The sequence below is a fragment of the Asterias rubens genome, chromosome 4 (genome assembly GCF_902459465.1).
Source record: "Asterias rubens chromosome 4, eAstRub1.3, whole genome shotgun sequence".
NCBI classification, from domain to species: Eukaryota; Metazoa; Echinodermata; class Asteroidea; order Forcipulatida; family Asteriidae; genus Asterias; species Asterias rubens.
The window spans coordinates 20,528,516-20,551,487 of record NC_047065.1 but is presented as its reverse complement, the minus strand read 5'-3'; the positions used below and the strand labels follow the sequence as shown (position 1 = coordinate 20,551,487).

At 38.1% G+C, this 22,972-nt stretch overlaps 1 protein-coding gene across 1 annotated transcript; it reads left to right on the top strand.

The window, feature by feature from the left end:
• Positions 1–1,881: 1,881 nt before the first annotated feature.
• Positions 1,882–22,363, top strand: LOC117289168. Its single transcript, XM_033770166.1, has 2 exons — positions 1,882–4,109; positions 22,337–22,363. The coding sequence occupies exons 1-2, from the start codon at positions 2,052–2,054 to the stop codon at positions 22,361–22,363; spliced, it is 2,085 nt and encodes a 694-aa protein (XP_033626057.1). The 5' UTR covers positions 1,882–2,051.
• Positions 22,364–22,972: the final 609 nt, after the last annotated feature.

Here is a 22,972-nt window from a genome sequence, read left to right as displayed (position 1 = left end):
TCTAAATCTGAGGTCTCGAAATCAAATTCGTGGAAAATTACTTCTTTCTCGAAAACTACTTCACTTCAGAGGGAGCCATTTCTCACAATGTTTTATACCATCAACCTCTCCCCATTACTCGTTACCAAGTGAGGTTTTATGCTGATAACTATTTTGAGTAATTACCAATAGTGTCCAACGCCATACCATTTAAAAGGTGAAATTTCCACTGTAATGTGCACTCTTCTATTGCTAATAATATAACACTATGGTCATATTATTTTTAATATATTTACCGAAAGAGTGGAAACAAATTTCACGCCGTTTTTTATTATATTATTAGGTTTTGCAAAACTACTGCAGCTGTTTTTAAATTGGTTTGGGGGCGTTTGCAGCATGAATAGAGAAAATGTTAATATTTAATAATATTCGTTTCGCCTCTGTGCATGAAATTGCCGGACTGGCCTCAGTATTCGTTGCAAGAGCTAAATACGCTGACTGGGTTCAGTGAACTGGAAATTTATGCATAATGCATGAGGGAGTTTGAATAATTAATGTTGCTCACATCGCAGTTTGAAAATGGTACCGTTATATACAAAATGTCATATTATTTAACAGAAACTTCACTAAACTTGAGTTATAAAAGAGTTTTAAAAAGTACTTTATTTGACCTCAATGAATGACATTTAAAATTCACTTGATGTCGTAAAAAATATTGTAACAGTACCACAGGCGAAAAATATCACCTGTGTAAGAGAATATATTACTGTTCTTTTTATTTTCATCATCTTGATATACCACACAGATCATATTTGAATAACAGACTTGAAACTGACCCGAGGGTTTGATGTTAAAGATAACTCATCCTCGTCCCTGTATTTTGTATAATAATACCCTCCCCTTATACAGCATTTTTTTTTGCACATTAGAATTGCTATCCTAAAAACAATTCTTTGGTTCCCTTAAAAAAAAAAACGATTTAGAAGAATCACCACGACTGTGGCAATTTCGTAGTGCAGAAAACAAAATTGCTTCCCGTCACTCTCATCCCATCCCAGGATTTGATCAAATCACTCCTTTAAAATATTGTCCTTAGTCCTGAGGGCTGTTATCGACTGGAAGCTGGAAATGCATGTGGGGGCACGTAAAACTGGCAGAGAACTCCATGGGGCGATAAGGCCGTATCACTCCCACGACAGACGCCCGTGCCGCCCGCTCAGACACCTGGTTCAGCTGTGGACTCTCCTGTCGCTTTATTACTACCCCTCGCATTCACAACCCAACGCCTGTGGTATAAATAGACGGGCCCAGCGCTGTGGCCTCCCGTCAGAAATTAAAAAGCGTCTAAAGCTGGACTGGGACAATGGTGCTTTGTGGATTTATTATATGAATTCAATACACGGGCCGTGTGGCTTTAGACAAATGCCTGATCAAAATGCAGCATGGTTTTTATTATCACTTTATGTCTATATTGCATAGAGAACGCGGCTGGACGGCTGTGTATGTATGAAAGACTTTCTTTTGTGTAATGTGGTGTGATTTTAATATTTTCATGTCTTTCGGGTGTGTTGACAGTGTTTCGACTCCTCATATTCGAGATAGCAATTTTATTATTCAAATTTTATTTTACCAAACCATCTGTATGGTTGTGGTTGGAAATAAAATTATGGATCTATGATTTTTTTTTCTGTCAACCCTCACCATTTCCCAGACGGGCAGATCAAAACAAACAAGACACGTGTTGCTCATGTTCATTGCAATTATCCATATTGAGGGGCCAATGTTTTCAGCTTGGCGGCAGCATGCAGCAGTCAGACTACACAACGATGTGTGTGTGAGAGCACAGGGTGCTGGCCTGCATATGCAGTATCATTACATGATAATGGCGGCGGACGAAGGAAACGTGCTGTCGAAAATGACTTGTAGTTACTGCTAGGATTTTACTGTTTTCAACGGCAACAAAACCTGACTCATCCTGGATTTGGAATCAACATATACTCATCCGTCTTTGTGAAAAAATATACCTTTTCTGGACGTTCTGTAGTGAAGTGTCAGCTGTGGTTATCTGAGACATGGCCGGTGAAACGAGACCGGGAGTTGAGCGTTCGACACCGGCCAACCATCCGGGTCGCAGCGGGGAGAGCAAGGCGCGTTCCTCCACGGGCCGGTCGCGGTCTTCACGCTCGCTTCCCAACTGCTACGTGTGTGGTGCACGTGGGGCAGACACCATATTGAGAAGCCGTCCTCATGCAAGTGATGCTTTCTTCCCGTTTCTTCAATATCATGATGCTTCATCAGGATCTGTGTTTCGAGCGGATGGTACAGTAGACTGCTGTCAAGTATGCCAAGCCTTCTTAAAGCAGCAATGGATGGCACATGAAAGTACCAATACACCGATTGTGAAACGTCTCTACTGGTTGAAACGCAGTGAGGGGACAGGGGTGGGTCATAGCAACAAGCCAGACCCACAGATGCAAGTCAGCCCTCAGGTCCGTGAAGAGATGTACAAACTTAACATCCGAGACTCCCACTATTCTGACGCAGGGGTGTCCATGCCATTATCAACAGGTCCCGATAATCCACGACAGGATAATGGTTTTCCCGCACCGCCCGAAACTCCGGATCATAAAAGAAGGATATCTTTTGATAATGTTGACGTTGATATACCATCAGTCACTGTTTGCTATGGATGTAGCTCCACCACATCCAAACAGTCCATACGAGTTGTACACACAAGCCATTGGTCTAAATCGGAAGCGCCGTATTTTCCCTGCATCCTTGGCCACCCCGCCCCTGCTGGAGCAAAACCTGTCGATAATCTTGGTCGAGTGTTAATGTGTGAACTCTGCACTTTGTTTCTTCTTCGTCAGTGGCATTCATTCGAGAGGGACAGTGTACCCCTTCACCAACGGAAATATCACCTGAGATCTGAAGCTGACCCTAATCCTAACATAGAGTCCGGGGCGCCAAACCACATAGTTTGTTTTCTGTGTGGGAAGGCTGTCACGCTGTCTGATACGCACCTCATACGTGCTCGACGGTACAACAGCAGTGAACCGTATTACCCATTTTTAGATAAACACACCCCCCTCACAGGGAGTTCTCCTTTAAGCAAAGAGGGTCTGGCCCAGGTGTGTCTAGCATGCAGCAAGGATCTATACGAGCAATGGAACGCGCACGAATTAACCCATACTCCGCACGACAAGCGCGTATATCGCATCCACAAGGCTAAGAAGCACTCAAGAATGCATACGAGCGCAGAGCATAGTTTACATAAGCAGGTTGACATCAAACCCAAGTTGAATGTCTGCTACCTGTGTGCGCAGTCAGTACCCGAAGAGCACACGAAAATGGTTGACACACTAGCCCCGGATAAGAACAGCAACCGTTTGATGTATTTTCCTTTTCTAACTAATATAAAAAGACAATCCCATGCGAAGCCAATTGAAGCAAACGGACGCGTTGCCACGTGCAGTAACTGCTTCCTGGAGCTGGAGCAACAGTGGAAGGTCTACCAAGCCGAAGGTATCCCACACAGTGAGCGACGATATATCGGGAAATATAAACTAGGGTCGCCCACTGACACCCACTCCTTCTCTAAGGGTGTTTGCTATCTTTGCGGAGCCCACTGCGATCCCAACAGACTCTACAAACTGCACTCTTACCCTCGCAAGACCACGGGCAACATCGACGAGACCACGCCTTTCTTCCCGTTTCTTGCAAGTCGTAACCCCGCCCCAAGCGCCATTTCAATCGATGCGGACGGCACCGCCTTCAGCTGCATGTTCTGTTACTTCAACCTGATAGCCCAATGGCAGGATTTTGAGGATTCCAAGGTGTTTACGGACACCAATCGCTGGCTTCGTCACTACTTCGTTCATGAGTTTGCGTGCTTCGTTTGTAGCCACTTGACATCTCGGGATGATGTACGCACTGTCAGCACCAAGGAGTTCCCCTGTCTACTCCGAATCGAAAGACCGAGAGGGGCAGTAGTTTTGGAACATGGAAATATTGTCTACACATGTAGCACATGCGAGTTGTCGCTAATTCGTCAAAGGAGAACATTTGATCATATGAAAACGCCTGAGGGAAAGAGAAAATACAAGCTTGGTGAACATACTCTAGGAGAGGTAAGTACTCTCAAATTCCACTGTCTGAGTGTTATTGTTCTAAAAAAAAATTTGTTTTATGTATAGATTTAAAGTAATTTGAAATTTTATTTTTTATAAAGATAAAATTTCAAGAGATTTCCTCAGATGCAAAAACTATGTTGTTTTGTGCTTGTATACTGTAAACTTGAAGTGCGTGTAAGCAAACATTTAAAACTTATATTTGACGTCACGATAACAATGATATTAATACTTGTATTAGGTGTCACAATGAACGCGCTTTCCAATATCTCACCCTTAAATTTCCATTGACAAATGACGTCGTTTAAAAAATAGGAGACTTGAATTTTTTTAAGTTGAAAGCTGTAATTTGAAAACAAAATACTTTATATGGCTGTTTGCCATTGTCGGTTGTTCTTGAACACTTGTTTGTAACATTTCAAGAAATGCTACATCTGTGAACTGTCACTCTTTTACACTCTGCCTTTCACATGTAGCACTATTCTCTATGCAGCATTGAATTCCAGGAACCTTGTTGTGTACAGCGCAATTGCAAGGCAACACTATAGACTCCTGAGAGTCTAGTTTCCAATGGAATGTCCACTGACAATACATCATGGTGTGTGCAGGGGATCAGAGCGACTGCCCTGGAGTTGTCATTCACTTGGCCCGTTACACACTGAGGGATATTTCCCTTGTGCGCTGTGCTGTGTATATTTAATGAACTTGCCTGTTTCCAGTAGTGAAGGTGTTTGTGACCCTTGAGGATTTGCTATTGTTAGACTAGTGAGGTAGAATTTGATACCCATATCAGGGTACATTGATACCCTCATTGGGGGATGAGGGTGCCAATCGAGGTAGAAATATAACCTGGTTGGGAATCAGGATATAGGTTACTAATTAAATGAGCTGCACTTTTTTAAATTTCTGTACTGTTTAACCTGTTTTAGTAGGTTAATTAAACTTCAATAAAATCAAAGATGTCAAAAATCTCAATCATCGAGGTGCAGGGGTGAGAACGGGATGTTAAAAACGTACATTGACACTGACACTCCAGCTGGCCTTAACATTTGATGAAACTGAAGCAAAATCTATGCATCTATGATTCTTTACTGAGTGACAGAGAATCTTGATTCTTGATTGAGTGCTTTCCTAGGTAAAAGGTGTCTTTACAATAACATGCTTTATGAAAACATTTCAAAGGGCACCAAGGCAAGGGTCAAGAAAGCGAACTGTTTCCTCTGTTGCATCATCAAAGAAAAAGCCTGCAAGCTCTTTAAAAGCACTGGACACCTTTCTTTTGGTAATTTTCAAAGACCAGTACTCTCACTTAGTGTATTCCAACTGCATGAAATAGCAAATTCTGTGAAAAATTAGACTCGGTTGATCATCAAAGTTGCATGGGAATAATAAAATAAAAAAACACCCTGTGGGCACAAATTAGTGGGTATTCAGACTTAATAATAGGCTTCAAAGTCCTTCATTATTTTACTGAGAAATTACTTTTTTTTCTCAAAACACTGCCTTAATACTCTCTTCAGATGGAGCCATTTGTCACAATCCTCCAATCAGATTCGCAGAATGGAGTGGTGATAAAAACCTACATATCGCACGGCTAATATCACTACTGCGTCTTGTGTGTTCTATGGTTATGCGCCAAGTTTGCTTGAAGATAAATTCGTTTTAACATGCGTGCTCTTGAAATACAGAAAATGTAGTGGCCTCGTTGGATATGGGATGCAGAAGCGCTATATTTTTCCGTATTCCACTCGTGCTCAAGTGTAATAACTTATAATACTACCAACAACTCTGCGTTGCTTGTTACCGAGTAAGTTTTTATGCTACTAACAATTATTTTGACTCTTTGAGTTTTAGACAAAAAGTTCTTCCATTGTATTTTGTAAAGTGTTGATAAAGGCCTGACTAAAGATAATGATTGCAATTCCCTAAATTCGTTATGAGTTTAAAACTACAAGACATTACAGCTGTTGATTTCCTAGAGTTTCGTCACAGTCTTTTCATGGTTTTATAGCCAAGAATAATAAATAATTACCATTCTTATATAGCGCATAACACATAGAAATCAAACAGTTAGGTTAGTACGTTATATTTTCCTTGGATAATTAGGCCTCATTATGTTTTCTTGTAACTTTATTGTAATGTTAGAGCAGTCAGGACCTGGTCAGAGCAATTGTAGCTTTTAGGTAGAATATGCCATTGTTTTGTACTATGCCTGTTAGTGCTGGGCGAGTAGTGAAATTTTGTTATTCGGATACCGCTGGCCAACTATCCGAAATTAACCGGATATTCAAATATTTTTTTCGCCGCTTTTTTTATTTTGCTGCTTGAGGGCGCTGTTCGTTTGTGAATGAGATCTTATGGGCGGATTGATATTAGTTTTAGACAGTGTCACTCGGTTCATTCATAAAAATGACCGGATCTATATTAAAGATGGCGATTTGCTTTTTCTTTTGATCGTGATTGACTCTACGTGAAGGAAAACTTTTGTAATCTTTGAACAAAATACGTCGGAAATGTCATTGTTTTAACTCTTCACTCTTCACGAAACATTCATATCCACGGATATTCGGATATTAAAGAATATCCGGTTACTTGGTTGTAACTACAGAACTATCTGGTTTATAAATAGGTATTCGCGCCCTATGCGGATATCCGGTTAAGAAAAAAAAAGGCATTCGCGGTTACGGACAGGAAAACCTATTCGCCATTAACCGGATATTCAAATAATTTGCCCAGGCCTAATGCCTGTGTGATGTCATCATCCATGTACACACTGAGCAGATGTACATGTACTGAAGTTTACTACCAGAAATTTACCATCTCAATATATCATTGCGTTACCATAACATACATGTATGATTAAAACTGCCTCTATAGCTGACGAGCAACCTCGGTAGTCTAGTTGGTAAGACACTGCTCTAGAACTAGGTAGTCTAGTTGGTAAGACACTGCTCTAGAATTGCAAGGGTCGTGGGTTCGAATCCCACCCGAGTAACATGCCTGTGATATTTTTTCACAGGACTCAGGGAAAGTACTGAGTATACAGTGCTAACACACATCGGTGTATGGGTAAAAACCCAATTAATATTATTTATCCCCGATGCAAATTTACCATCTCTTATACCAGAATCTTGTCATTGCATAAAAATGTAGGAATCCCTTCGAATCAGGTCTGGAATTACACAGTTTTTCCAACTCAAAGATGAAGTTTCAAATCTGTCACATTCCCATCCAGCTTTATATTTTCCACTTCATTTCAGTGGAAATTTTTTTCCCTAAAGTATAATTGTTTTCCTACCTGAGACCAAACTTCTTCCAGCATGTTACTAAAGACTCCAATATTTATTTTCCTCAGCTTTTTTGTTATATTATCAAATTATGTTACACAGTGAACGAATTCGCTTGTATAGCAGAGTAAAAAAATGCTTCATAAAATGTTTCAATTGCTGCTAAAAAATCTTGATTTGCTCAACATCAGCTTTCAGTGTCACAAAATATGAAGTTCAGTCTCATTTCTTGCTAAACAAAATAGCTGGACCCATGTTACACATTCAATCAAATCTCATGCCTGTTACAGATCAATATCCGGTTACGAAATTATTCGAAACTGCAAAGTTGGCCACCAAGGAATGTAGAGCTTCATCCTCAAGATGCAGCTGGCCGTCCTTAGCACAATGAAAGGTTGTTAGAAGCTAACCACAGACTGAGTCTGTCGAAATTAGGAGAAATTTATGACTTGCCGAAGGGCAACCACAAAATGGAATCTCAAGTTTCGCTGGAACCATGTGGTCAATCTGGAGAAATGATTTGCAACTGTTGTTGGTTCTTTTTTTACAAAAAATAGTTAATGGCCTGACGTTTCGACCCTAGCAGAGTCTTTCTCGGTTCTTTTTTTATAAAGAACTCTTAAATTTAGGCACAGATTGGCACAGATTTAAGGGGCTATGATTCAGGATAATCAGTGTAACTGTTTGTTGTTTAAACTATTGGTAATTGTCAAAGACCAGTCTTCTCACTTTACTCAACATTATATGCATAAAATAACAAAGCTGTGAAAATTTGAGCGCAAGTGTTCATCGAAGTTGCGAGAACTATGAAAGAAAAAAAACACCCTTGTCACACGAAGTTGTGTGCTTTCAAATGCTTGATTTTGAGACCTTAAATTCTAAATAATATGAGGTCTCGAAATCAAATTCATTGAAAATTACTTCTTTCTCAAAATTTACGTCACTTCAGAGGGAGCCGTTTCTCACAATGTTTTATACTATCAACCTCTCCCCATTACTCATAAGTGAGGTTTTTTGCTAATAATTATTTTGAGTAATTACCAATAGTGTCCACTGCCTTAATAGGATCATGGTGTCTACAATTACTCTAAAAAATTTCCATTAAAATTTACTTGGTTTAAGAAGCTGCATCATTTTAAAATTTGTATTCTATTCGGTACCAGACAATTACCAGTATGTTTTGTTTTGGTGAATACAAAAAAAGTGATCTTTGAGAGATTTTGTGGATAGCTATTGAAAGGAAGTTATAAAAAAATCTACTAAAATTAATATTAACAACAGTAATTTAATTAAAGAACTTATATTCCTGTGCGAGAGCCAGAGTTGCTTCCAACAGAAGACCGATGAAATTAAAGATGCTATGTCAGATTTTTGGCTGATTTGACCCCAAAAATGTTGATTTAAAATTCAATAGGTATTTTGATGGGGGTCGAGAAAGTTACAAGCTTTCATATGAGCCATTGCTCGAAAAAGTTCGCCAATTATTAGTAGCAGTGAAATAAAGTGCTCAAAATATAAGAAACGTTTTAAATTTTTTTCATGGTTCCTGACCATTAAAAGTAAAAATTGAATTTTTTTCAGGTGATTCTCTTTGAAATACCATTCACTAAAAAAAAATCTATTTTTTAATGTTTGGGGCCAAAAATCTGCCATACATGTAGCATCTTTAAGCAAAAGGTCACTTAAAAAACAAGCCAGTTAAAACAGGGAATACTATAATTATAATGCTGATAACGTTTTTAAACAGTACAAATAATAATAAAGATATTGAACAAAACACCAAAAAATAAATTACATCAGCTTGCAAAAGTTACCAGCACATTTTATACTTGCACGTTGTACACTCTTAGAAAGTAAATAGTATGAAGATAAAAGGAGAATCTCAAGCACAATCAAAGAACAAAGTTATACTCACAGTAAGGCGGGAGATCGAACATTCACTGTTTCAGCAACTAAAGAGTGGATTCAGTGGAATGAACTTCCCTCCTATATTAAATCTGCTGAACAGTGAATGTGTTTAAGAAGATTCTCAAAACATACCTCTTTCCTAATTGATTTTTTTTTCTCTAATGTTGTTTGTTTGTATAATGTTTAATTTATTGCTCTTTATAAACGCTGTGATATGGTTTTACCATGAATAGCGTACCTTAATGCTTAATAATAGTATAATAATAGGCAGATAGGAGGGGAGTTCATATTGTTACTACCAGAGGGAGTCGTTCCTCACAATGTTGTTTACTATCATCACTATCAATAGCTGTTTGTTACCAAGTAAGTTTTTATGCTGAATATACAATTTGAATAATTACCAAATGTGTCCAGGGGTGGATTTCACAAAGGTAGTCCTAACTTAGGACTAGTCCTAGGCAATGCTAAGAGATAGGACCAGTCCTAAGTTAGGATGAGTTACTGGTCCTAACTTAGGACTAGACTTAGGACTAGTCCTATCTCTTAGCATTGCCTAGGACTAGTCCTAAGTTAGGACTACCTTTGTGAAATCCACCCCAGAACCTCTAAAAGCCACGTTTTTCTGCTTTTAATATAGTGTTCTGAAATTACCAATCGTGTCCACTGTCCAGTGCTTTTAAGCAATATTTTCTGCTTTTTATTTATAGCAGCTTACTGAAATTGGGCCCTGCTACCCAGGTAAATTGAAAGCATCACTGTGCACAAATTATTTTGGAAAGGACTTGGAACATTTAGGCAATTCCAAGGTAACATGGACAGGACACCAAAAAGTTTTTGTCACAACCTATAATGCGACTGACCGTAATACAACTGACCATGGTTTTGCCATGTATACCTAACAGTTAAAGTTGCTGACCATTACTGACCGCTTTTTACAACGTTATAACATCCAGAGTACAAAGCACACAACATTTCTAATATCATCAATTCAAAGCCTTGGGTGTCAATACATATCAGTCTATAAACTTAGTGGAAAGAATATCTCACATAGAACTTCTAGCACCAAGATCGGAAATGACACTGAAAAGTGTAATGCGACTGACCGTGGAATTGCCCATTTGCATACATGTAGTGGGAACCACACCTCCAATTCACAAATGTCACAGACAACATTTCTGCTACCTGTGCCATAATAATGTAAGGCCAAATAAAAAAAAAATACCAGTTGATCTTCCCCGCCCGCATCCTTTTTTGGGGCCGCATCCTTTTTTAAAAATACTATTTACTAAATTTTGATTTTTGTAAAAAAAAACAACCCAAAACAGGTTTATTTTATTTTTAAAACATCTTTTCAAAAGGACTGGCCTAGGAGCTTTTCCCGAATCTATCTCGAACACACTTGTAACCGTATGTTTCATAAAACAATATTAGTGAATGCCTACCACACCAGCAAATCTTTTTAGTGTTTTCTGACCCTGTTAGTGTCATGAAATAAGTTTGGGGTTGATTCAAACTGAAGAATTGGTGGCCTGTTTGATTTGAAATACTTAGCGGCCACCTTGAAAAAAAAAATAGTAAATAGTAAATAGTAAGGCCCTCATCCTCCTCTTTTTTGAAAAATCCGGACGATCAACTGGTATTTTTTGTTATTTGGCCTAAACATACTTCAAATAAACAAGTGCATTACTCTTTAATATGACCTTGTTATTAATATGGATAGGTTAAGTACCGCTTACTTTGTATGACAGGTAATTATTATTCCTGGGAGGGTGGATCCAATTAATGTATGGCCATACTGACTGGCTGGGTTTAGTTTACACAGATGGAGTGGAATATCAATTAAAGGTATATGCGCTGCATACATAAATAACAAAAATACATATTGAGGAGTAATTTTATTTCAGTACAAATGGTTTTAAATAAAAATTTCATGCAACCTGTGATTATTTTTTATCAAATTTGATTTAAATCTTGTTTTGAGAAAGGGAAAGAAATGGTTAGTATCAATTAATTTTTAAGGGATTCTCAAATATTAAATGTAAAGACATTGAGCGGTAAATTAATTTCGATATCCTAGTTTTAATGAAAACTTCCTGCAACAAACTTGTGATAATTTTCCTAACCAGGGGATTGATTTAATGGCTGCAAGGTATGACCTACTTCCATTCAACCCAAAAGGTCATGACCTGGAGTGATATTTTCCAATGTTCTCCATGTTAACATGTTTCTTAAACAATCCTGTTTGATATTATTTTCTCATATTATTTTGTCAACATTGAACATAGTTGTTTATATTGTACAAAGTGAGGCACTATTAGTCATATTCTGCCTTTTCATTGGTTTAGAGCGCGTCACATCATACATGATATGTCTTAATTTTACTATACGGCGGCCGTGTGATAGTGCATCGGTTTGCCGTGCGCTAGTCCGAAGACTAGCACTACATGCAGCACAGTAAAAGTTTTCGCAGTCTGTATTCGCATCGTCCGTGGATTGTAGCACTCAGGTCTGTAACTTAATAGTACAGTATTTAGAAATGTTTGGGGTGTTATAAAACAAATATTGACTGCTTTTACTCGTGCAATGGTTAAAACTATGACTCCCTCGGTGATCCCCGGAGCGTTCTATTTTCCCTCGGCTTCGTTTCGGGGAAAATAGAACGCTCCGGGATCACCTCGGGAGTCTTCGCCTCGAGAAAATAGAATGCTCCGGGGATCACCTCGGGAGTCATAGTTTTAACCATAGCACTCGAAGCAGTCAATATTTGTATATTGGAAAACACAAGACCACCAGACTTGTCCATTCCTGAGTTTATCAGTCCGAGGCTAAAATCACTGGCCCCAGACCTGTGGTCCATTGTAAGTTCAAGCTGTGGCATTTTTGAGTGCCAAAATACCTATAATACAATCTAGTACTTGCCCATGGTGACTCTCAAAAATGTGCCAGAATATTTCCTTTAAGAAGTGCTTGCTCTTCAAAGAAGATGACCCTTCCCCTATCAGAAGGATTTTTCATGTCTTTTTAAGACTTTTTCACTTCCCAAATACATTGTTTTCAAATAAATCTATTGGTTTGCGGTAGCACCATGTGTGTATCTACTTGCCATTGATACCTCACCATGCAATGCCTCAAATTCTATATACAAATAAATCTACTTAAAAAACAAATTATACAAACAAATCTTTTTCTAGGATATTACATGAAATTAACATAATGATGAAACATTCCATTTGTACAGTGATTCAGCTCAGTATCCATTTCGTTAACTACATTTGTAAATAATAATAAATTTATGAAGTAGGATTTGAAACTTTGCATGGTGGAAATACGATATGGAAAGGTTTGCAGTAACACCATGTAATGACTATCTCTAATGAGTTGGGGTTACAGGGTGTTACCGCAAACCTTTCCATATAATAAATTTATTCTATTGATATTCCGGAATAAGACGTGGACATACATTATTTACAGTCAATTGCTCATTGAAAATGAGAGTGCATGATACATCACAGTGTTTTGCCAGACACTAGGGTGCTTGATTGTGGCTCAGGAAAAAAAAACACCTGTTCTTGAATTACCCTACCCATGTTACACACTTAAAGTGTCAGTTTAAAAACATTATTTGCAGTCATTTTACAATGTCATGACTGTACTGTGTGTGTGCTGATGCACTATTGGTACAGTGGGCATGGCAATTACACATGGTCAGGGGCCACTCACAATCTGGCTTTTAAAAGCTCTATTGTGAAGTGCATGTGGGCAGACACATCACTGACAATTACCACCTCCCCAGCTGGTGTTTGTACTTTAAAGGGACAGTTTGCGGGGCTTTGGATTAAAGGGGCTTACAAATTGCTCCCATATTTTTTAAATGCATCATTGGTTTTATGGTTTTAAGAAGCCGGAAACTAATTTAAATTCTCTAGTTTTCATTTCAATAGACCATGACAAACATCACGCAACCAACCTGTAAGTACATCAAGAACATTAATACAGAGTTATTTTATATTTGTTGACTTTCCTCATGAACTTTGTGTACCTTGAAAGCCATTGGACACTTTCGGAACAGAAAAAAAAAAAAGTTCACAGATTTACAAATAACTTACAGAAGGTAATGGTGAAAGACTTCACGTAAAATATTATTCCATGAAATGCTTTACTTTTTGAGAATTATAGATTCATTTTAAACACATGTCATGACACGGTGAAACATGAGGAAACAAGGGTGGGTTTTCCCGTTATTTTCTCCCGACTCTGATGACCAATCGAGCCTAAATTTTCACAGGTTTGTTATTTTATATATAAGTTGTGATACACAAAGTGTGGGCCTTTGGACAATACTGTTTACCACAAGTGTATAATGGCTTTAAAGCCATTGGACCCTTTCGGTTCAGAAAAAAAAAAAAAGTTCACCGATTTACAAATAACTTACAGGGTTTAAAGAAGGCAATGGTGAAAGACTTAGTCTTGAAATATTATTCCATGAAATGCTTTACTCTTTGAGAAAACAGCAAAACAATATAAATTCTCGTTAACGAGAATTACGGATTTATTTTAAACACATGTCATGACACGGCGAAACGCGCGGAAACAAGGGTGGGTTTTTCCGTTGTTTTCTCACGACTCCGATGACCGATTGAGCCTAAATTTTCACAGGCTTGTTATTTGATATAGAAATTGTGGTTCACAAAGTGTGGGCCTTGGGCAATACTGTTTACCGAAAGGGTCCAATGGCTTTAAGACGTGTTTATTACTGTGGTTATGGCAAATGAATGAACAAGATGTTCTCAGGACAGGGCAAGTAGGCCTATGTGTAATGATATAATTTTTCTTGTTACAAATTAAGATTAAATTAGTAATCCTGTACATTTTCAGAGATATATAGATTTATCATTTCAATAATTTATTTATTGACCAAACCCACAGTGGATGAGCCACAAATACAGAAAAATGATAAAAGACACACAAATATTCATATATAATTAACAATTACAAAAGTTATCTGTGTTATACCAAATGGGAAAGTTCTTTTTAGAATTGCAAAACTATTTCGCTGTTCAAAAACAGCTTTATAATCTAATCAGCTTCAAAATATTTACATTCTGTCTGGATAAAATGGCCTGCTGCCCAAATGCTAGTTAGGTTAGAACACCTGAGTGTGACAAGTCAAAATTGTACTCAAAGTGGTCCCACTGGTTAATTCAGTGTTGAAAAGAATCCCTGTTAAGTAGATTCTGTGGACCAGACTAAATTAAAATACCTGCGGGGCGCTGAAAGGACAGGCTACTCACATAAGAAAACAAGTTAAGGGCAGCAAACTCTCTTATCATTATCCAATCTTAGGAGTTGTTCAAACAGGGATAAGCATCAGTACATGAACCAGCCAAAGAATTATGTGACTTTCTTTATTGTGTGAAAGATAAACCCTGTATTGAAATGCCTAGCAATACATTTTTGTTAAGTGCGAAAATTCCTGCTAAGCAACTTTAAGATAATTGGGTTGAGACGCCTCTCTGACGACACGCCAAATACACTAGTAATGAATTGACACAAGCTGCTCTACTGGTTGGTAACCGAATCACCCCCGAGGTGTTATCCAGGCTCACCCTCTCATAAGTTCATCTTCCTTTCCTCGGCTCGGATCTATTCAAATGACCAACGTGACCGGAGTCTTCCTGAGCTATTATCCTCCCCTTTCCACATCTTTGCCCCATGACGTCAGTGAACCATAATAGCATTCAATAATAGAGAAGAATCCTCACCTCCCCCCCCTGCTTCCTCTCGACTCCCCTCCTCTGACCCTCCCTGTAAATGGGGATGAAATCTGTTCCTCTGGAGTTGCTCCTTATCTGAGTGCAATTACGTTGAATCAACAACGGACGCATGGATGCGCATTGTAATTTCGGGCACCGCGTGCGATCAGCCGGCCCACTGAATAAATCACGGAGGGGCCGTGTTTCCCACGACCTGCCACAAGATCTCTGTAGGTGGTTGCTCTTGTCCCCGAGGGGCTGGGACTAGAACAGATATATTATTTACACAAAATGATGGCAGTGGAAAAAAGATCGGTCAAACCTTTGCAAGTTGTGAGACATAAAATGTACCCATCCAATCTAGTTTCTTGTGTGCATCGATCTATTGCCTTGCTAATGGTACACTCAGGTATAGTTTCTAAAAGGCACTGGACACCTTTGGTTATATTGTTAAAGTCCAGTATTCTCACTTTAGCGTATCCCAACATAATGCATAAAACAATAAATCTGTGAAAATTTTGACTCAATTGGTCATGGAACTTGCTACAGAATATTAATAATGAGAGAAAAAATGCCATTGTTGCGCAATTTTGTGTGCTTTCAGATTCCCACCAAAAGGCTGCAGGCCTGAAATTGTTTAATATTTAAGTGAGAAATTGCCCCATTCATGTTAAGAATGAGTTGTTAATATGGCCATAATGATTTGTATTGTGACGTCACACTTTGCTAAAAAGAGCAATTAGGATTGATACACAGTTAAGGTAAATCTTTGAACTTTGTGAAATTTGCGCGCGTCTTTTAAAAACAGCTCTGGTCAAGTTAAGTTTTTTGGCCAACAATTACCTGCAGTCTTGTGGGTTTTACCTGAAATTCGAGCCCTGATTGATCTGCGTATACTTAGTGCAAAGATGTATCAGAATAATGCATTTAGGCAATATTTTATTTAGGCTCAATATTACGACCGTAGGGCTATGATGATGGGGAAAAGGTGTAGGCTAGTACCGCCGCCATCTTTTATCTTTGATATGAACCCAGTTTCAAGGTAATGCCAGGCAAAAGAAGTAGACAAGTACATGAGATTAAAGACAGTGGACACTATTGGTAATTGTCAAAGACTAGTCTTCACAGTTGGTGTTTCTCAACATATGCATAAAATAACAAACCTGTGAAAATTTGAACTCAATCGGCCATCGAAGTTGCGAGATAATAATGAAAGAAAAATAACCCTTGTCACACGAAGTTGTGTGCGTTTAGATGGTTGATTTCAAGACCTCAAGTTCTCGAAGTTGCGAGATAATAATGAAAGAAAAAACACCCTTGTCGTACGAAGTATGCTTTCCGATGCTTGATTTCGAGACCTCAAATTCTAAACTTGAGGTCTCGAAATCAAATTCGTTGAAAATTACTTCTTTCTCGAAAACTATGTTTATTTCAGAGGGAGCTGTTTCTCACAATGTTTTATAATATCAACCTCTCCCCATTACTCGTAATCAAGAAAGGTTTTATGATGATAATTATTTTGAGTAATTACCAAAAGTGTCCACTGCCTTTAAAATGTTTTGGAGTGAAAAATTATCCAAACAAAATAACTTCGAACAGAATTCTTTCTCAAAATAGTTTACTATCAACAGCTGCAGTGCCTCTCACCAAGTAAGTTTTTATATTCATTAAGTTTTGGAGAAATACTCCAAAAACTAATGACCATAAAAAGCAATATAAACCCTACTTTTTTAATTAAAAAAACATCTGTACTTCTCTTGTAGATTTTGTATTGAACATATTCACCCTGTGTCTCAGGTGAACCATAAAGTTAGTGAGTACACTACACTTTAGGATCATTGTTGGCCAAAACCTGCTCTTTAAAGGCAAAGTGTATATTTTGCATTTTAGAACCAATCAAATGTTTTAACCCTATTTTGTTGATGAATACAATAAAACTATTGTGTGCAAAATCCCTTAATATTTAGCAATACACAATAACATTATTGACAATAAGGCTTCTCTGATTCAAATTTTGGGGCATAAAAATTGATCCATAACCAAATTACATTGTAATGGAATATTTCTAGAAATGCCTGGTGTTATACAATCAAAGCTGCTGTTGGTTTCTAACCAAATGTTTTTATTGTCATTCATTTTTAAGATTGATACCTTTCTTTTAATAGGAACTGAAAAGAGAAGTACTTAGTAATAGCATAGAGCAAGGAACAGTTGTCAAATCTTTTAATGGGTCAATGGTCAAATTTGGAACACTCATCTTTTTATCAAAAGGACCATTGTTTGACCTTTTGCTGACCTCCCCATCAGATCACTAAGACTAGTCTTGTCTCAAAGTGTTCTCTGGATGGTTCCCCAGGGATGTTCTTGAATGCTGGAGTACCACCCACTGAGACTCGGAGAGTTGTTGGGGCCAGCTGGGACAGTCCCCTACAAAGGCTACATGAATAATGCAGGAACAGTCTTTCACTAGAAAGATACAATTTGGTTTTGGGTTGTTTGATTAACTTGACAGTGATTGTCAAATGTAGCATGGAGGAGGATGCATAAAGAATAACAAATTGGAATTGTGAAATGGTTGGTAGTTCCCTTTTCGTTTCATGATCCAGCAGAACAAACAAATCTCTGAACGAATTTGTACAGATTATGCTGTTATAATAAGAAAAGCAGAACATTTTTGCCACAGACAACGCACCAAAATGTAACATTTGAAAAAAATGAAACATGACTTTTTTCTTTCATCTCCTTGGCCTTCTTTCCTTCTTTCTCTCTTCTTTCCTTCTTTCTCTCTTCTGACTAACTTCTTACCCTGTTACATTTTCTGTTCAGTGCTGTCTTTATATAAATCCTTGTATACTATTCGTTTCATAATAACCCAAAGCGACTTATTTCCACCATGTGTTTTTCCCCCCAAGAAAAAACAAGTAAAACAATTTTGAATATTAGTAACATGTTCGCTTATAAAAACAAATCTTAAAGATGCCCCGTTTCCAACTCATGATTCTAGAACACTTTCGGGCGACGTCTGCTCCTATAACACAAGACAGAACATCATCTGTCAGAACATCTAATGAAATCGGCCGGTAGGCACCAAATCTCTCGTCCTCACCAAAATAACATGAATAATATTTGGCTGTCGTAAAATCAATAACCGGGCGCTGGAAAGGTCACCAGGGGTCAGCCCAGCAGATGTCAAAAAGTTGCGCTCTGTTTTGTTGGAGATGATTTCACCCGGAATCGCCTCACGGGGGCAGTAGGAAGAGGAGCAGGTTCTTGTTTTGTTTTGTGATGTTGACTCGATAAACAGCTCGTTGAAAGTGTTTACTTTTTAGAATTGAGGAGGAAATGATGGAGCTGGAAGTTTGTGGTTTGATGGCTTAAAAAGTTGTATTTTTTTTCGCCATGCCTGACTAATAATAACATACATTTTGTAGGTAAAGATTTAATTTTTTGTTATGCATAATTTCGGGGTTTTAGGGATTCAAAACAAAAATGGTTCCCAAAATTTGTTGGACGTTTAATAAATATTTTGACATAAGTTCAAGTACATGATAAGTATCAAGAAATTATTAAAAATTGATTTAAATTGGTTCTTAATGTATTGATGATGTATACGTATACAAATTCTCCGGAGAAATATATCCGTCCGACGTTCCATCAGAAGTTGAGAAAATAGCATTTGAAAACTGCCACAAATCACTATCCTATTTTGGTTTCCACTACCAAATGTATTATACAAAAAATATTTGTGTTTTCAGAAAATTTCTCCAGATTCCTAGACCCAGCCTGAGTCTTAACTTTCAAATGGCTATTTTAATAGTTTGACCTGATGGTAAAATTGTAATGGTGGATGATTTCTATAAATTTTGTTTTAACAATTTCAAATTTACAGCTAGCAAGGTCATTTCTGGCAGTGCAGTGAGGTGACGAGGGAGCAATATTAAAAAACATTGATTTTCTGTGAACTCAACCAGAATATTCATTGAAAACTTAATCTGTGATAATGCACATTATGTTGCTATACTGTTGAAATGTGATAAAAAACGACAGCAAATCGTAAACAAAAAATCCACTTGACATCACTCCCTAAAACAAAACGCCATAATAAGTATACATCAGTTCTATTTATTATTACTATTATGTTTTATTTTTCTGTGACAAAGCATGTGTAAAGCTACATGTACATGTAATAGTTTTAAAATAAAATAACTTGTTTCTTGAGGATTTGTCTGTAAACTATAGGTAAAAGTCACATGAAGAAGTTGGGTGGTTTGACATGGAAAATACAAATTTTGAGCTACATAAATTTGTACATTGCTTATAAGGGTCGCAGAACTGGGTTAACCCAGAGACCACATTTGTCATAGTTACTTTCTGCACACCCACTGCATCAAAGAATCACCAAATGCAGTGCGCGTACACAGCTGACCCCAGACATTCAAATCAGTTACTGAAGACACCCTCGCCCCCACAATCACAACGCGCAAGTGTCACAAAAAATTGTCTTCAATCAATATGAACCCAACGTCAGACGCTGTTCTGTCTCACTCACAAGCGCCATCAGCTTGATTAAAACAAGGCCAGCTGTTCGCCAACCCCCCCCCTCCCACACACAAACACGTCCTGGAGACGAACAAGCAGTCTAATCCTGGTCAGCGCTTCAATTTCACTGAGGCAGTTAAAGACACTGGACACCTTTGGCTAAATGTCAAAGACCAGTATTCTCACTTGGTGTATCTCGACATACATCATGTCTATGAAAGTTTTGACTCAATTGGTCATCGAAGTTGCAAGAAAAAATGAAAAGAACAAATACCCTTGTCGCACAAATTTGTATGCTTTTATACATGTTTGCCTAATAAAAGGCTTCATACCTGAAGTCTTTTAACATTTGAGTGAGAAGTTACCTCTTTATCAAAAACTATTTTACTTCAGTGGTAGCTGTTCCTCAAAATGTTTTATACTAACAGCTCTCCATTGCTCGGTACCAATTAAGTTTTTATGCTAACAATTATATTGAGTAATAATCAAAAGTGTCCAGTGCCTTTAAAAAACAGAAAAACGTAGAGAGAGGGAGAAAGAGAGAGAGAGAGAGAAAATTGACAAATGTCCGAGATCTGATGGAAAGCTGAAAGAGCTGATGACTAGCGATGAGGGCCCGGAGACGTAAACCCAGCTGTGTAAACAGAGCATACTGTAGAGTCATTGGCAAACCATTGGAGAGCCCTAGGGTTCTCTTGGCTCACTCTGCAAGACGACTGAATATGATGAACTGTTTCCTCCTCTGTAACACTAAATGAAGATTGAAGATTGTGAATTTGTGTATTGAGGAGTACATATTTTGGTTTTTGCTGTTGCGGGGCAAGTTGCGTATATTTTTATATTGGGCAGCAATGGGAGACTTTCTGGGACGATAGAGGACAGCAGACTTACCGGGTAAATCCATTGTTCTCAGAATTATGCGCATGTTCAGAACTACGTAAACAATGGAAATTTACCCGGTATGTCTGCTGCCGCCTAGCATTGGAAAGTCTCCTATTGCTTGACTTGTTCTGTGTTTGAAACCTGATGCTTCCTTCCTAGAAGTATCAGATATTTATTCCAGATAGTTGTTTGTAATAAACCAATGTCATTACGGTGGGATATTTTGTTACACTGTCATTTTAGAAAATGGAACATGTCTTAACATGTACAATAATGTAAGAATTCTGCGGTGACAATCATTTTTTCCATGAGACTGAGTCCATTGGTTGCTTTTGTAACCTCACCTACGCAAAAACCCCAGATGTACACATTTAAAAAAACACCTATTTGATAGGCTGAGAAGAATAAATTATTCGCTTGTAAATCCTTGTGTTGTTTCTTGCGCCAATTCCTGACTTTATGGTCATTGTGAGATCCCCTTTGTACATGTTATAAAATAAACAGTTGTACAAGAGTGTCAACAAGCTGAGAAGATAAAATTTTTACTTGGAAAACATCGTTTGTTTCTTGAGACACACTACAGACCATTGTGCAGACACTCTCCCTCCCCACCCTCACCACATCAAGTCGTCCATCATGTCCATGATGAGGAAGTGTCATTTAGGGCAATGTAATCTAAGACTCTTCCATCATCAATCGGTATTATGAGATTGAAAATTTAACATGAAAATGCCGTAAGATGAATGATTAGACTTCAACTATCCATGATTGCGCCTCCTTCAGGCTCCGCTTGTAAGTACATTTGTAGGTCTTACTGATTCTACAGTTGTTTTTAAATTGTGATTTACGAGTAAGTATTTTACAAGAAGAGTTACAACATTAGCTCGAGTAAGGTAACCTTACCTACATATGTAGGACTAGCCTTTATTTTTTAGTAACCCCTAACTAGTCATAAGTAAGGATTGTCTTTATGAAAACGATCCTAGGTTTCTAGGTATTATAAGGATTTTCAAATCTCTTTGAGGCTTTCTATGTTACTCGCCAAAAGGGAGAAAGAAATGCATGTACATGTAGTAATGTTTTGGTCTAAATCTGTAGTTCTTCACAAAGTCAGTAAATGACACGTAAGGGACACTTTGCCTTGGATCGGTCGAGCATAAGGACGGAATGATGTTTTAAAAGTAGAATTAACGATCCATACAAACATGCCTCGAAATTGAGTGGTTTTCCTTCTGTTTTATGAACTAACACTGTTGGCCATTTTGAAAACTTGACTCCACAAAATTAAGTGCCGTGTTAGTTCACAACGTATTTAAATGAAACACATGCAATTTCAAGGCATTTCTGTGTGGATCATTATATTCTACTTTTAAAACATCTCTCTAACCATGTGCATTTTATTACAAACTATGTCAAACGCTTTTCAGAGACCAACTTGACTGATCCAAGGCAACGTGTCCCTTAAATTTGCGAAATTGTAATATCTGATAGGTTTAAGGGGGACTTTTGAAAACGACAGGGGCTCAAAAATAAATCAACAAATCAGCAACATCCAGGTGTACATTTGTTATGTATTTATACAGGAATGAATGGCCTTTGAAATATCACTTTGAAACCTGGTTAACTACATGCAGTGATTTCCTGAGTTATGATTCATAATTCATTATCATATGACACTGGAAGTCTCAAGCGCTCTGGCATTCATCTCTGGTAATCAAACCATCAATTTAATATCGCTCGTTTCAAATGATGAGTCTCGCTGCCGGGGAGAAGGGGGGGGGGGGGGTTGGAAAGGATGGTACGCTACATGTAGACTCAAAAAGAGGTTCATCAGAGATTCTTGTCGTTTTCTCGACAGTACGAGGAGGACTGTACTGGATACTGAGGCCATCTGGTGTTGTGAAATCTATCACTCAGTACGCCGGGCGCCACCTGCTCTCCGGCCGACCGCTCTGGAATTGATTGTGGGGGGATAACCACGTGGGGAAATGGTGTAGTGTTACATAAAAAAGGGGGAACTAATGCTGCGCGGAATATAACAACGCAGACCCTAGATGCTGATGTTCATGAGGGGGTTTTCTCCAATGAGAAAAATATAATAATAGGTCCCGGTGCAATCACTGCATTCGTGTTCATAAAATTCACCCACACGTTTTTGATGTGTTTTGCAAAGGAATTTGTTACGTAAAGAAACGGAGGTTTGATAAATACACAAATTTGGCTGGGGACTAGTATTATTAGTGGATAGGGCCATCGTTGATGAAGTGCAAGCTTTAGGCATGATGACAGGTTTCCAAACTGTTCATGTTTTGAGGCCATATAATTAATTGAGTTGGGATTTTGACTGTGTTCTTATTACATGAAGATACTCGTTATCATGTGTCTCAGATCAATGCACAGTGAACAATATTTTGAATTAGTCTGGGCAAAATATTTGGAGTTCTGAACAGGCCCGCCCAGCACCGCTGTCTCCATGCCCCCTGGCCATTGCCTT